Consider the following 17,147-nt stretch of genomic DNA (forward strand, 5'->3'; position numbering starts at 1 on the left):
GGTGAAAAACATTTAACTACTGTGCAAAACAGCTAGGATTGGAAAACAGCTTAAACCTTCATAGCTATAATATGGCTGGCAACAAGGTAAGTGAAGAGAAGATGATGAAGTGCAATGATCCCAAGTGCAGTTTATTTACATAACAGTGAAATCCAGAAACCGTGAACAGTAAACATTGACATGACTTGACTTGACTTGACTCAACTTGACTTGACTTCCAAACAATGTTACAACACACAATACTCCACAATGGACAATGACAAACATGAGGGCTAAATACTTGGACTTGGGAGAACACTTTACAATGATAACCAATGAACACACAGAACTCTAAACAAGATAACAAGACTGAACAAAATTAAAGACATGAACAAAAACACATAAAACCATGACAATAGCTGAAGTAATTTTAATTATTATAATTAGTATTATTTATTAGTATCATTGTAAAACACCAGAGATAAACCAGAGAGATGTTATTTGGATCACCCCTGATGAGGCCAGCTTAGTACAGCATGAAATCACATCCTGGTCCAAGCTGGTTTATACTGATTAGTGCTGGTTTGGTGCTAGATTAGATGGTAAGACAGAATAGTCATGTAGTTTTCCAGCAAAAAAAATCTAAAATGCTACTCAACCAGCATGGTCTTTCTGATGAAGCTGGTTGACCAAGGGAAGTATGCCGGTAAGACAGTAATGAAGCCTGGTACAAACACCAGCACACTAAACTCCTAAATGTAACAAATGCTGGAGTCTTTTTAAAAGGGACATTTGATGTGAGCTCAGATACTGCTACTACTTACAAGATGGATGGCTGTGAGATGGATACATTTTCCCTGTCAAACAGAGACTTAGTGTAGGTGTTGATAGATGTTTCTGTTGTTTCGACAGTACATGGGCCACATTTCTTTGTGATACTCCAAATGACGTCAGTCACTTTGTGAGCCAGATCTAAAAGGAAACCAATCAACATCTGTCTGTTTCTTTGAGGATTATTTTAGCAGCTTGACTGTTGTGTACAGGGTTCCCATGGTCATTAAAAACCTGGAATTTTAAAAGGGTGTTTTTTAAGCCTGGAAAAGTCATGGAAATTAATACAATCTTTAAAGTCATGGAAATACCTATAATGAATATGCATTTTTCTAGTCTTGTTTTTTTAAAAAAAAAATATTATATTGGTTAGACATTTATCTTGTTTAGAGGAAATCTTACTTGGAAGCCATGATGTCCGATTTATGAACAAATTGTTCTTCTTGAGTCGGTTCTTTTCAATGAATTGGGCAAATGATTTCACATATAAATTTAAATGATTCATTAGCACATCGCTCCGATTCAAAAAGTTTTTTCATCCAGCAAATGGACCACACTCTCATTCTCCTTCATACTTTCCTCTCTTTCACTCAGTCTTTTTCCTTCTCTCCATCTCTTTCCTGTGGTGATGAGGACCACTGTGAAATCTCTGCTGGACAGGATGTGCTTGTGTGTGTCACCCACATTATATCAGTCATCCCCAGCCTCCCGCTCGTACATGCTACTGCCAGGTGATGTCATTCATGCCGTAGCCCTCGGGATGGCTAAACCGGTTTGATCCTGCAACTCTCTATATGTTAGAGTTTTATTATCCTCCTTTGCACATTGAGGATCTGTGCCTAATTAAGCAACCTTTCTGGTGTCCATTAATTATGGTGGATCGGAATGTAAATGTTATACAATGGATGGATGAGTGTCTTGTAGCACTGCAGCCAACTTTGAAGGTAAATTGCTGTATAAAGCACAATATCAACCATGCTGGAAGTAAGCTAAAGAGTGACTATTTCTGACCTTTTACTGACATTTATAAAGGGTCAAGCTGTTGGAATGAACCTGTTTCACAAGTTCTTATTTCTCAGTCTCCCTAAAAAGCTTGGGTATCGCATCACATGTCTAACTTGATTTTTAGTGTGATTGTTCATGCAAAAGTCTGCACAGGAATGCTAGTGTGTTTGTAGGGAGTGGACAAAACTCACATGCATCAACCCCAGCGGCGCGACCGCCGCGGAGGACGCCATATGCCCCAGGAGCCATATGCCCTAGGAGTAGGTAATGCGGTGTTGGGAGGCAAAAACACGTCTCGAGGCTCTGTTTCTGAGAGAAGACTCGAAGCACTTACCTTGCTCCGCACACCCGGTGAGGGGCGGGTTAGTGACTGAGGAGGAGGTCCCACGGAGGTGTCCTGTAGACTCGTCAGAACCGGCCGGCCGGGGGACAGCAGTCATGGGGCTGGAGGCGAGAGGTCTGCGTCCAATGTGCCGGGACTGTTGAGGTGTGGCGGCTGAGAGCTGTGCCCGGGTTGAGGCAGAGTTGCACATTTCTTGGGCGCCGCAGGAGGACGTTCTCGGCAGGTAGATGGGGCATGGCACGCACTGGAGGTGCGACGGGCATGATGTGAGATATGGCCTCCGTCTGCTTTTTCACCACCGAGAACTGCTGGGCGAAGTCCTCAACGGTGTCACCGAAAAGGCCGAACTGGGAGACAGGTGCGTCGCGGAAGCGTGTTGTGTCCACTTTGCGCATCTCAACCATGTTCAGCCACAAATGACGTTCCTGAACCACAAGAGTGGCCATCGCTTGCCCGAGTGACCGCGCTGTGACCTTCGTGGCCCTGAGGGCGAGGTCGGCCGCTGAGAGCAATTCCTGCAGCATGTCTGGATCAGGACTACCCAAGTGCAGATCTTTAAGTGCCTTGGCCTGGTGGACTTGAATGAGGGCCATGGCATGCAGGGCGGAAGCGGCCTGTCTGGTGGTGCTTTAGGCTTTGGAGGTCAGTGAAAATGTAGTCCTACAGGCCTTGGAGGGGAGCACAGTGCGACAAGGCTCAGGTGGTTCGCAACCGCTCTGTCCACATGGGGGACCACCGTGTACCCGTGGGCCACTCCACCGTTGAGGGTAGTGAGAGCGGATGAGCGAGAGACATGGTGATGGGTGGAGAAGGGTGTCCTCCACAATCTCGTCAGCTCATTATGCACTTCCGGGAAGAAAGGAAATGGGGGGGCGGCTGTGAGCGGCGCACAGACCTGATCATCCAGCCGCGAAGGCTGTGGGGAGGACGGAGGGTTCCAGTCCAGCCCCACACTGACATCTTGTCAGACATCTGGGCGTCAGCCTCAAACTGGGCGTGCTGGCCCGAAGGGGCAGCCCAGTCGAGTTATCTGCGTCAGACCACTTTTGCCTCGAGACCGGACGGAAGTCAACAAGCGTGCTGGGGGGCGGGTGGTTTGCGGGGACGTACCTGGTGAAACAGAGTCTGTTACCATCCCCAAATCGCCTCCATTGCCAGCCGAGTCATCCTCAATCCCGTGGGAAGAAGGAGCGACGCGGGGGTGGCTGGAGTGGCCTTCCTTTTGAGGAAGGAAAGCCACGACCGCAACGTTGCCATGGTCATATTCTTGCAGTGAGAACATGAGCCATCCACAAACGCTGCCTCGGTGTGATCGCTGCCCAGACACACGAGGCAGTGCCTGTGGACGTCAGGAGCGGAGAGCACTCTACCACATCCATGAACTACACAGGGGCGGAAAAGGATCTTTATAAAGATGCGTCCTGAAAAGGACGTACAACACCGCTGTGTATTTTGCTCTTTTGCTGAAAAACCTAAATATCTTATGCAATGTTGTTTTTAAACATGATAAATCAAATATAATTTTTTGGATTTTTTGATATTTTTACAGGAAAACAATACAAAAAATATGATCAAGAATATGATTTTTGCCCTGAAATCAAAGGTCTTACTGGAAAAAAAAAATTATGATCCAAATCGTGAATTTTCTTGATAAAAAAATAGGATCATACCTGGTAAACTTTGCATGTAAAATGGCTAGAAATAGCATTTTAGCTTAGCATAAAGCTGACAATTTACACAAGGTTTATTTCTATTTCTTCTGCTCAAACTTACATCAAACTTATTTGTCTGCTCGTATGAATGTAGTAACACATCATAAGAAAGTGTTTCACCGCTGTTCAAATACACTTTGGTTCACATAATTTATATATGTCAATGTTTTCCATCTGAAAGGACTAAATATTAAATGAAACAAAAAGACAATAAAATGCAAAGTAATCTCTTCAGTAATCAAAATACTTTTTGAATGTAACTGTATTCTAATTACTAATGATTTAAATTGAAACTGTAGTGGAATGCAGTTACTTATATTTTGTATTTTAAATACAGTATGTTTTCCTGTTACATGTATTCTGTTACTCCCCAATCCTGGAAAGAAGAGTACATTTTAATGGCTTCAAACTGTTGATGGGTAACTGAGAAACGTTTCCCATTTAAATCTGCCCTATGGACTTGTTCTCAAGCCACTTTTTGGTGGTCTTTGCAGTGTGGACAGGAGCATTGTCTTGTTGAAAAATAACTGTTACAGGGTGGAGGGCTGGGCCAGGTCGTGATTTCACACATAGCCCCTTATCAGGCTAATCAAACCTCCAAGTAGGATAAAGGCCAACTGCGTACGGTGGTGCGTTTACAGGCTGCTGTCCGACATATGTGTGTGTTTGTTGGCTTAAGTTGTGTGTTGGTTTCAGTTCTCATTAAAATATAATTTATATTGTCAAGCCAGTTCTCACCTCCTCCTTTCCATTAATCCCTTTACACTGGTGCCGATACCCAGGAAGGAGGAGGGATTCTTGCCGCTACCATCCATCACCCCAAAGGAGCAGCCGCGGCCTTCTGCCGGAAGACAGAGGAGCCCGGCTGCCTGGAAGCAGAGGAACGGCCCCCTACCGCGAGGGTAGGAGGAGCTCCCAACCAACCGCTTGGAGCAGTTACCACTGCCAGGGGCGGGGGAGACCCCTACCATCCACCAAAAATGCGGCGGGGCGTTCCGTCCACCAGGCGCCGGAGGACTGCCTCCGATCCACCTGGGGAGGTGCGGCTATCGTCCACTAGATGGTGGAGTAGTGGCCAAGTATGGCGTATCGGAGAACCAGTGAGTAAGTGTTTTTTGGGTTTTTTTTTGTCTCTCTCTCCCACTGCCTTTGCCTTTGCCTTTCCCCTCTCTTTTAAATTTTACTGTGTTTATTTTTGTTGGGGGTACTACACATTTACAAGAATTCCCCCTATTTTATTTATTATTGTTTCCCTCCCCCTGTACCCTCCCAGATTCAGGAAGGTGGGGATAACTTGCTGGCAGACAGGGTGTAGGGCACGCCCTCCCCCAGGGAAAGGGGGGAAGGGATGTGTATGTCATGCCAGGGGCTCCCTGGCCTGAGAGAATGAGGGAGTAATGTGACAGGGCGGAGGGCAGGGCCGTGTCGTGATTTTACACCCCGGTCCCTTATCAGGCTAATCAAGCCTCCGAGAGGGATAAAGGCCGACTGTGGACGGTGGTGCGGGAGAGCGTTTATGGGCAGCTGTCTGACATATGTGTGTGTTTGTGTCTTTTGGTTTAAGTTCTCATTAATATATCATTTATATTGTTTAGCCGGTTCATGCCTCCTCTTTTCCATGAATCCTTTTACAATAACATCTGATCATACCTCTTTTGAAAACAACTTTTCAGTTGTGTGAAGCAAGCCTTTCTGCCATATTCTCCTGTACTCCAAAGCATTGAACAACCTTTTCACAGTGAAGCATGCAGCTTACCAGTACCAGCAGCTAAAAAGGCTCCCCACACCATGACACCACTTCCTCCATGCTTCGCTGTGGTAGAGATGCATTCACTATGCAACTCTACCACACTTGTATTTCTCATCAGATCTTCAAAGACACACAACTAAAATCATGATTCATCACTCCACACTATTCTCCTGAACCACTCTGAATCAAACTTTCCATATTCTTCCAAAAAAATATTCTGAAATTGTTCTTCTTAAATTAGTCTTTTTTTCTGAGATTTTGAATTCTAATGAAAGTTTTTGTAGGCTTTTTTCCTGTCTTTGAGAACTGTATAAATTTTAGCAGGTGGTCATCCCTGCATGAAGAGGCTTTGGGCATTCCAGATCCTTTCGTTCTGGCAACATCACATGTTGTTTCAAAGTGTTGACCTATTCTCTTATTAACTGATAGAGAAATAGGGATCTTCTCTTCCTTTAGGGTCTTGTAAACTTCAGAATAGCTACAGTTGGCCTGATGCTGACCAGCAATGTGGTTTCTGACAGCAAACCCTGCATGATATATTGCCTTTTTTGGAGCAGATTTTCTCACTCTACCTTGGGACTCACAACATGGCATATTGAAGATCTTTCCCTGCTCTATCACTCCTGGTTCCATTTATGAGCTTGTTATCTGGCCTGTGATGGGCTGCATCATGAATGGCAGATCGCCAACAGAAAAAGAAAAAAAAAAAGAAGACTAAAACATCCCAAAAGATATTTTTGGAAAATGTTGTACACCCAGACATGTGTTTGTTTGAATTTTATATCAAACATTTTAAACATTATCGTGATTTTACCTTTGCATACAAAAAGAGTATATAAGTGAATTTCCCTCTTTCCAGCTTTTCCCCATTAACTCATCGCTGCAGCAAATGTTAATGAGAAAATGGTGGCACAAAAGTGCACCAGGAGTGTACTTGCTTAATTCTTGCTAATTTTCTGATCAATGATTTGTTGTGGAGACCATTCAAAGCTTTATGTTTTGCCATTTTGGGCATGGCCCATTTTTTTAAATATATATATTGATAATTATTTATTGATAAAGTTGTTTCATTGCAATGGACATGACAGGTTGAATCACTTTCCATAAATATGTATGTGTGTGTGTATATATATATATATATATATATATATATATATATATATATATATATATATATATATATATATATATACACACACACACACACACTACCAGTCACTACTTAACTGAAATGTTTCTCATTATCTTAAAAATCTTTTGATCTGAAGGCGTATGTTTAAATGTTTGAAATTAATTTTGTAGACAAAAATATAATTGTGCCACCATATTAATTTATATAATTATAAAACAAAAATATAATTTAAAAAGTTTTTGAAATTGATGACTTGGACCAAATAATAAAGAAAAGCAGCCAATAAGTGTCCAACATAGATGGGAACTCCTTCAATACTGTTTAAAGCATCTCAGGGTGATACCTCAAGAAGTTGGTTGAGAAAATGTCAAGACTACATTTCTGCAAATTCTAGGCAAAGGGTGACTACTTTGAAGATGCAAAAAATATAACACGGTTTTGTTTTATTTTAGATTTTGTTTAGTTACAACATATTTCCCATAGTTCCTTTTGTGTTATTCCATAGTTTTGATGAATTTACAATTATTCTAAAATGTGTGAAAAAAAAAATAATAATAAAGACTTTTGAACAGTTGTGTATATACTCTCCAATTTCCTGTATCACTTATCAATCAGAAATTTCAACAATATCACTATATAGATTTTGCTCATATCGCCCACCCCTAGATCCAAACCTGTATGACTCTTTCTTCTGTGGAACACAAAAGAACATGTTTGGCAGAATGTTAGTCTCAGTTACCATTTAATTTCATTGTATTGAAAAAAAAATATTCAATGAATGTGAATTGTGACTTATGCTGTCATTCTGCCAACATCCTCTTTTTGTGTTTCTTGAAAGAAAGAATATCATGTGGGTTTAGCTCATAACTCTTTCCCCATTGCCCAAATCATGGCAAAACCTCTACTCTGTGTGCTTGACTAAGCCCCCTTAGAAGATTCTCATCCTCACAACCCTTCCCAGATATTATTCCATTTTTTAAACACTGCCCACCTGACCATGTGTGCGCTTGTGTGTTTTAACAGGTGCAGTACCGAGAACTGAAAATGGATCCCAGTCACAGCCCAAATAAAAGGAAGAAAAATAACCCAGAATAGCTCCTCTCCTCCCATGGAATGCCTTCCCTCTTCCAATGCCATGGAGAAGAAGAGGACTGATGTGGACCAGTCTAACAGTCTCTCTTTCTGTATTTCTCCCTCAATATTTTTCCTCTCTGTTTTAGCCGCAGCCTCTCCACAACATTGTGAGTTAAAGAGTGTGGCCAGAGAGAAAAGGGGGACCATTATTAATAACCATCGTGTTTATCTGTCCTTTTTTGTGGGGTTTATTTTTGCGGTGGCTAGAGCGTAGAAAGCTCTTGACCCCTTTTAGAGTCAAACAGTCTGGCTTATTTGTCAGCTTTTGCCACAAGACAGCTCGGAAAAGCCAAGGTGTCCTTCTACGGCAGCAAAGGGAGCTGCTTTAGCCACAAATAGCAGGATCAGCTGATAATACACCACCTGCGTCTCTACAGAGAGGAAAACGATGGTTGTTAAGTCGCAGTTTGCACCCTATAATTTGCGCTGCACAGTAACTGCCATATCTAAAGCTATCCAAAGCTGTCGAGTAGCAGTAATTGGAGTTGATAGCTAAGCCTGTTACAGTCTGATTTATGGCTGTAACTAAAGTGCTTGTGAAAACAACTCAATAGCCATGTGCACAAGGCTTTTGGCTATCTTTACGTTGTTTTGATATAATTTTAATGGTATGAATGATGCATGCTGAGATTGTCAATTGTAAACTTTCTTTGACCAATAGTAGCCATGTCAGTGCTGTTGTCGTAGTGGGGATTGGAGTACATCTGAGACAGTTTACATGTCATTTACATCTTCTCACTACTTCATCCTTTGCTCCAACATATGGAGGACTATACTTAATACCTGAAGAAAGCTATATGTTAACATTCCAAATTTATATCCATTGCAGTTGCTCGAATAGATAATGGAGCCCCGAAAGTAAAAAAAAGTAAGGCAAATTTTTTGGAGCAATCACCTGAACTGTAAATGCCATGTCACTAATGTCATGGCAATGCTTAATAGCTGATGGCACCACAAGAACACACACAGTCCAAGGCCTTCACTAATGACTATTTTACAATCAAAGGCAGGAAACAGGAAAATAAATGTGTTAAGTCAGATTGCAAATAAGTGCTTGTGTTTCTGCGAGCCGCCAAACACTGCATTGAACAGCGGAGCTTTTACATTTCATATGCTGTCAATCGTGTACATAACCATTTCAGTTATTGGCCATTTGTTGACAAGTCCCGCCCAATAATCTTAATAATCTTGGCTTTAGCACATTTCTTTTGACATTTTAGGGGAAGCTTCCCATGTAGTCTGAAAACATTCTGCTCTGGACAAAATACTATATCTGCTGCAACACTGAAACTTAGAAAAATGGCGTCAAAGTTCCATGGGTTTTTTGTGTTGCCTTTGTAGTTACTGCAATTTTCATACTCTCTCACATTCTCAGAATCTGAGCATATTGACCCAAGCCTATCTGCCACAGGACAGATCATTGGTCAAGAGACCCGATTTTGATCACAACTTGGCAAAATGTGTAGTTACTGTGGTTACCCTTTGCACGGCAGTATAATATAATGGAAATGTTTGCAATGTTGCTTGCCAAAAATGTATTTCATCAGAATGCATGACTCCATTTGAATGGCCATGCTGTAGTGCACCCATTTTTCCACGTGGTGCCACTCCACTAATAAAGACATCAGTCCAGGGTAGCAGAATGGCGATTGAGAGGCGAGAGAGGCACGTTCTAATTTGAAAGCTAGTTCCCGTGTCATCTCGGCACGCACCGCTCCATTGGGATTGGCAACTCTGCCACTGTGCCTGCGGGCATCAGCCACCCTGTCTGACCCACCTCCTATACCCACCCGCCTTTCAAACTTTGATCTCTCTTTCTCAAGACTGCACTACTGAGTATGTGTGTGTGTGTGTGTGTGCTTGTTTTACAGAGGAATAACACTCACATTCTGGCTATAGTGTTTACCACATCCATCTCAAAATCCCAAACTTGAAGGGCAAATGTCAGTGTGTGTTTTCATTGCTGTGGATTGGCTGCTTGACAAAAAGTCGATAGCGTGTGACAGGCTGCTTTAGGGCCTTAGGGGGTACTGGAGGGCAGAGGTTTACTGACACAAAGAAGGAGGACGTGGGCTTCTTTTTTGGAACTCTTCCCGTCATTCCACTCTCTCTCCCTGTCATTTCCTCTCCTTCATGCATCTACTTGAGAAGGAGGTCATGGATCGGTCTGCGGTGGCTCTTGAGGGACCGCAACACAGTGAATGCAGAAAGATCACAGCAAAGGCTACATCAGAGAGGACTCTGACCCTGTCCCTCTACCATGAAGAAAAAAATATCCTCCCTCCTGACTTTTCATTTGCCATAGCACATCTATCATATGGAAAGACCATTGATTTGTTTGAGGGAATTCCATTACAAAGACAACACAATTCCCACTGAGCAGGACATGGATGGTACTCCTATGATTCTCACTATAAAAACAAACAAACAAAAAAAAAAAACAGAGACGATTTGAATAGCAGAATGGATAGTTTTACAAGCCTGAATATGTTCGTATGTCCTGTACATGTTGATTTTAGTTGTTCAGTGGGTTTATTGCGATTGTTTTTTGCATCCAGAAATCTATTTGTTTTGTAAAAGTGCATATCCTATGTTTGCAAGTGAACCAAAGTGGATGTTTTTTAATTATTAATATATATATATATATATATATATATATATATATATATATATATATATATATATATATATATACACACACACTGGTGGCCAAAAGTTTTGAATATTGTACAGATTTCTCTCTTATGGAAAGAAATTGGTACTTTTATTCACCAAAGTAGCATACAACTGATCACAATGTATAGTCAGGACATTAATAACATAATAATAATTCAGAACTTCTTAAACTACTTCAAACAGTTCTCATCCAAAAATCCTCCAAGTGCAGCAATGACAGCTTTGCAGATCCTTGACATTCTAGCTGTCAGTTTGTTCAGATACTCAGGTGACATTTCACCCGATGATTCCTGTAGCACTTGCCATAGTCTTGTCGGGCACTTCTCACGCACCTTACAGTCGAGCTAATCCCACCAAAGCTCAATGGGGTTAAGATCCATAACACTCTTTTCCAATTATCTGTTGTTCAATGTCTGATTCTTTGCCCACTCTAACCTTTTATTTTTCTTTTTCTGTTTCAAAAGTGGCTTTTTCTTTGCAGTTCTTCCCATAATGCCTGCACCCGAGTCTTCTGTTTACTGTTGTACATGAAACTGGTGTTGAGCAGGTACACTTCAATGAAGCTGTCAGCTGAGGACATGTGAGGTGTCTATTTCTGAAACTAGAGACTCTGATGCACTTATCCTCTTGTTTAGTTGTACATCTGACCTTCCACATCTCTTTTAGTCCTTTTAGAGTCAGTTGTCTTTGAAGACTCTAGTGTACATCTTTGCTTGAAATATAGCCTTCATTCTTCAAAACAATGATTGACTGACGAGTTTCTAGAGAAAGTGTTTTCTTTTTTTGTGCCATTTTTGACCTAATATTGACCTTAAGACATGCCAGTCTATTGCATACAGTGGCAACTCAATAACAAACACAAAGACAATGTTAAGCTTCATTTAACAAACCAAATGGCTTTCAGCTGTGTTTGATATAATGGCAAGTGATATTCTAGTACCAGATTAGCAATTTAGCATGATTACTCTAAAGGAAAAGGTGTTGGAGTGATGGCTGCTGGAATGGGCCTGTCTAGATTTGATCAAAAATTACTTTTTTTCAAATACTGAAAGTACTTTTTTTGACATCAGTAATGTCCTGACTTAACCTTATGATCAGTTGAATGTCACTTTGGTGAATTAAAGTACCAATTTCCTTCCGAAACAGCAAAATCTGTACATTATTCCAAACATTTAACCGCCAGAGTGTGTATATATATATATATATATATATATATATATATATATATATATATATATATATACACACACACACACACACACTAAAAATTTAAATAATGTTTATGGTCTGGGGTTGCTTCACTTGGTCAGGTCTAGGCTCAGCAATGTTATGCGGCAATGTATTGAATGACCAGGTTATCCCATCAATGGATGAAACAATTATTCACAATTTGAGCCGATGAATCTTGGCATTGTTGTCCTGGAATATGCCGGTACTGTCAGGGAACAAAAAATCCATTGATGAGATAACCTGGTCATTCACTACATTGCCACATTACGTTGCTGAGCCTAGACCTGACCAACTGAAGTAACCCCAGATCATAACCATTATTTAAATCCAAATGGCAACTTTTTTTGTCCAGGCAGTGTATACAACAAAATAGAATGTAATTGTATCCATACATGATTTTTTAATTATTTGACATACATTTTTTTGTAAATATTCTTATTGTAAAAAAGTATATGTATGATCTATCTATCTATCTATCTATCTATCTATCTATCTATCTATCTATCTATCTATCTATCTATCTATCTATCTATCTATCTATCTATCTATCTATCTATCTATCTATCTATCTATCTTTTAGGGCTGTCAATCGATTAACATTTTTAATCAAATTAATTACATGGTGTCCCGATTAATTCATCGCAAGTAATTGCATTTAAACGCATATACAGATATTTGCTGAGAAAGCCCCTCATAAAAATAATTCAATATATAACGATGAAACAATTATACATAGTTATCTTAAAAAAAATTAAAAAGGAAAATATATATATATATATATAAATATAATGCATTACATTCTTGTGGCAGAAGAGTTAATCATTTATAAGACAATACAAAAAGTGGTTTTAGAATACAATGTGTGTGTATGTATATATATATATATACACACACAATGTAATACCATGTTCTTGAACATACGCCAATCATTGGCACACAGTTTACAGCAATCTATTTCGCAAGTGAATTTGTCAATCAGTTGGAGATTTATTATGATGGCTTGTTTAAGGACCCGTAAATGTACACCTGCATCAGACATGCTTGTGTATCGTCTCGGGTGCGTTGCGTCACAAACATACATTATTAGGTCACTGTGTCAAGTTAAATATAGTTTAATACTTAGAACACATCTTGAGATCCCTTAGTTCGAATTTGCGCTCCAAGTGTTTTGAACGCAAGAACGTAATGCATGTTTGTGTTGTGCTGTCTGCTGAAGGGTTGTTTTGTTCACTGTATAAACTGTGCATTGCCCATACAGCTGAAGTATCAATTACTACCCTCTGGAGTAAACGGGTGGTATTAAAAGCTTGCATTTCTCAGGAATCTTCTTTATTATGGTCCGGGGGCATTGCAATTAATTGCGCTTATTTTTTAAACGTGTTACTTTTAATAAAATTAATCGCACTGAATTAACAAGTTAAATCGACAGCCCTAATATATATATAATATATATATAATAATATATAATATATATATATATATACACTCACCTAAAGGATTATTAGGAAAACCTGTTCAATTATCTAATCAACCAATCACATGGCAGTTGCTTCAATGCATTTAGGAGTGTGGTCCTGGTCAAGACAATCTCCTGAACTCCAAACTGAATGTCAGAATGGGAAAGAAAGGTGATTTAAGCAATTTTGAGCGTGGCATGGTTGTTGGTGCCAGACGGGCCGGTCTGAGTATTTCACAATCTGCTCAGTTACTGGGATTTTCACGCACAACCATTTCTAGGGTTTACAAAGAATGGTGTGAAAAGGGAAAAACATCCAGTATGCGGCAGTCCTGTGGGCGAAAATGCCTTGTTGATGCTAGAGGTCAGTTGAATCAATGCCACGTAGAATTAAGGCAGTTCTGAAGGCGAAAGGGGGTCAAACACAGTATTAGTATGGTGTTCCTAATAATCCTTTAGGTGAGTGTATATATACATATACATATACATATGAATTGGCCACCACAGAGTCCTGACCTTAAGCCCATTGAAAGTCTTGTGTATATGTACGATGTGCTGGAGAAGTCTTTACGGAGTGGTTCGACTCTCCCGTCGTCAATACAAGATCTCGGCCATATTTGTGCTGAAATGATTCTGACATTGTAAAATGTGTATGTGTGTAATTTTGGAGATGTTTAAACCTGTTGCCTGTGATGTCATAATGCTCCCTGTGATTGGCTGAAACACAGTCAAAACATTTTTGACGAAATATACACTCAAATTAGTTTTTAGGACTATAAATGATACATTATGATTCATGTTTATTACTTTTGTTGACTAATTTTTCTTTGCTTGTTTTCATCATTAAAAAAAGACTTATCAAAGCATGTAAACACGAGATTTGCATCTGAATGAATATAAACTTATTTGAAATATGATTTCTAAAGTTTCCACCTTAGACACTGAAGGGACCAACAAGGTCTTGTGTACTTAAGATCAGTTCGCTCAAGTTCTTAATGGTGGGTCTTCTTTATACAAACACACAGGTGTGTGCAATCTGTTTCCTCTTTCATACACACAGTCATTAATTTCGGTCTTCTCATACCTCCACCAGTCCTGCTATATTTCAATGCTTTCGCTATGCTTACAGCTCTCCAGCTGAGCCAAGTCTGCTTACCAGGGAACTTGCATGCATGTCTATGAAGCAACCCCTTTCAGAGTGATGGAGGGACTGAGTGTTCCTTCATAGGGGCCAAAGGGCTCCCCTGTGCTCTCAGCCTCTGTGGCCCCCCATCATTTGTTAGTCTGGCTGTCTCTTCGCTGTCAGATCCCTACTGTTTTCAATATGACACCGTAGCATCTCACGCCGTGATTCAGAACAAACGACCATACTGCCAGATGCTAATAATCATGGCTATGCTGAAAGCAGGAACACTTGAGCTTGTTATTTATTAACTTCGGCATCCTCCATTACTCTTTGCTATCAAGCTCAGACCATCCTCAGTGTCTTGGGTTCTAATCCCAATCCCGCTGCGATCCCTCGTCACCTCCAAAGACAAGTTCTCATTGAAATTGAAAAGGGCGAGATCAGGAAACAGCTCATTCTTCATAGAGGAATGGGTAGATTTCTTTCTGGAATCAGATGTATGGAGGGGATTGATTATTAAGCCCACATGGCACACATGGCTCTCCATCTCCATCCTGGATCATATAATTGGGTGAGGAGTGTTCTTCTTGGAGCTACACCTTAGAGGCAAAAGGAAGACCTATCTCATGTACTATGACACAATCTAAGTTTTGTGAAAAGTACTATAGAAGGAAAACATCTTTTTATTTCTTACAAGCAGAGTTGTGATTCTCAGTAATTTATGTATTATTCCTCTTTTGTAAGTGTCTTTGGATAAAAACATCTGCCAAATGAATAAATGTAAATGTAATTACTGAATGTATGGCTCTCCTTAGAATAGCATACTATATTACTCTTTTATTTCTGCTGTGCATACACTCACTTACTATTAGGAACACCTGTATATCTACTTTTTCATACGATTATCTAATCAGCCAATCGTGTGGCTACTGTGTAATGCATAAAATCGTGCAGATATGGGTCAGGACAACCATCAGAATGGGGAAATAAATTCGATTTTGACAGAAAATCACTGAAGATCAGCAATGGGCACAGGCTCACCAAGACTGGAGAATTAAAGACTTGAAAAACAGCCTGGTCTGATGAAACTCGATTTCTGTTGAAGTACACAGATGGTAGGCCCACTGCAATCTCAGATTTCTGTTCTTAGTTGACAGAATTGGAACCCGCCGTGGTCTTCTGCTGATGTAGCCCATCCACCTCAAGGTTTGACTTGTTGTGAATTTTGAGATGATATTCCACTCACTGCAATTGTACAGAGGGGTTATATGAGTTGCCTTTCTGTCAGCTCGAACCAGTCTGACCATTCTCCATTGACCTATTTCTTTATGAAGGTGTTTCCATCTGCAGAACAGCTGCACACTGGATGTTTTTTGTTTTTGGCACCATTCAGAGTAAATTCTAGAGACTGCTGTGCTTAAAAATCCCAGGAGATCAACAGAAATACTCAAACCATCCCATCTGGCTCCAAAAATGGGGGAAACATTTTCCCCCATTCTGATGGTTGATGTGAACATTAACTGAAGCTCCTGACCCGTATCTGCATGATTTTATACACTGCACTGATGTCACCCAATTGGCTGATTAGATTATCACATAAATAAGTAGGTGTACAGGTGTACCTCATAAAGTGGATGGTGAGTGTATACCGTTCACAGCAAGAAAACGTTTCGTTAGCATCGAATACTTGGATTACATACTACATTTGCCAAAATCTTCAGTATACAACCAAAACATATGCAAAATAGTGTGGGCAACACTTGACCTTCCATATCTACTGTGATAAACTGGAAATGATCACTGATGGTTTTTCTTTCTTTTTTTAACAACTCAAATGAAAAATGCAAATAGACATATTTATTTTCCAGGATGTTAACTGGACGCCACTCACATCCAACATAGTAAGGTCATGTGATAATGCTGCATAGTACTATTGTTTCACTGGGTAAATGTATGCATTGCTAAAAGTGTATTGGATTAGAATTACTGAGTGCACCTTTAAATCCAATCTCATATAAATTACCTCGGAATATCATGACGCACCACACATGATCACATAACTATAAACAAACATTCTCTGTGAAGGGACCCTTTGAGCATGTCCCCTTAAGAGTGCAAAAATGCCATTTGAAATTCACCCCTGACTATTTAAAAAAAATGTGTTGGTAGTATATAGTGTAAGTAGTAAACTATTATTCCATTTTGAACATACACTACCATTCAAAAGTTCGGGGTCACTTTACTGAAATGTTTGTCATGATCTTAAAAATCTTTTGATCTGAAGGCGTATGTTTAAATGTTTCAAATGAGTTTTGTAGGCAAAAATCTAATTGTGCCAACATATTAATTTATTTCATTACAAAACTAAAATTGTATTTAAAAAAAAAAGACTGAATAATAAAGAAAAGCAGCCAATAAGTGTCCAACATAGATGGGAAAAATGATGTTTAAAAAGCATCTCAGGGTGATGCCTCAAGAAGTTGTTTGAGAAAATGTCAAGAGTACATTTCTGCAAAATCTAGGCAAAGTGTGGCCACTTTGAAGATGCTAAAATATAACAGATTTCATTTATTTTGGATTGTTTTTAGCCACAACATAATTCCCATAATTCAATGTATATTATTCCATAGATGTGATGACTTTACTATTGTAAAATGTGAAAAAAAAATAAAGAATGAGTAAGTGACCCTAAACTTTTGAAAGGTAATGTATACTGTATCCAATAGCTTATATCCTTGTAAACCGAATGTTAAAAAAATAAGACTTTTCTAAA

At 39.8% G+C, this 17,147-nt stretch overlaps 1 protein-coding gene across 5 annotated transcripts in view; it reads left to right on the forward strand.

Annotated features, from left to right (window-relative positions):
• mctp1a (multiple C2 domains, transmembrane 1a) overlaps positions 1–10,503 on the forward strand; it is a 229,609-nt gene extending 219,106 nt beyond the window's left edge. For all 5 annotated transcript variants that reach the window (XM_052106496.1, XM_052106499.1, XM_052106498.1 and 2 more), the window contains one exon: positions 7,776–10,503. In XM_052106496.1, the coding sequence (XP_051962456.1) occupies positions 7,776–7,847 (72 nt within the window). In that variant the 3' untranslated portion in view covers positions 7,848–10,503. The remainder of the gene's footprint in view (positions 1–7,775) is intronic.
• Positions 10,504–17,147: the final 6,644 nt, after the last annotated feature.

This window comes from Xyrauchen texanus, chromosome 3, assembly GCF_025860055.1.
Source record: "Xyrauchen texanus isolate HMW12.3.18 chromosome 3, RBS_HiC_50CHRs, whole genome shotgun sequence".
Lineage (NCBI taxonomy): Eukaryota > Metazoa > Chordata > Actinopteri > Cypriniformes > Catostomidae > Xyrauchen > Xyrauchen texanus.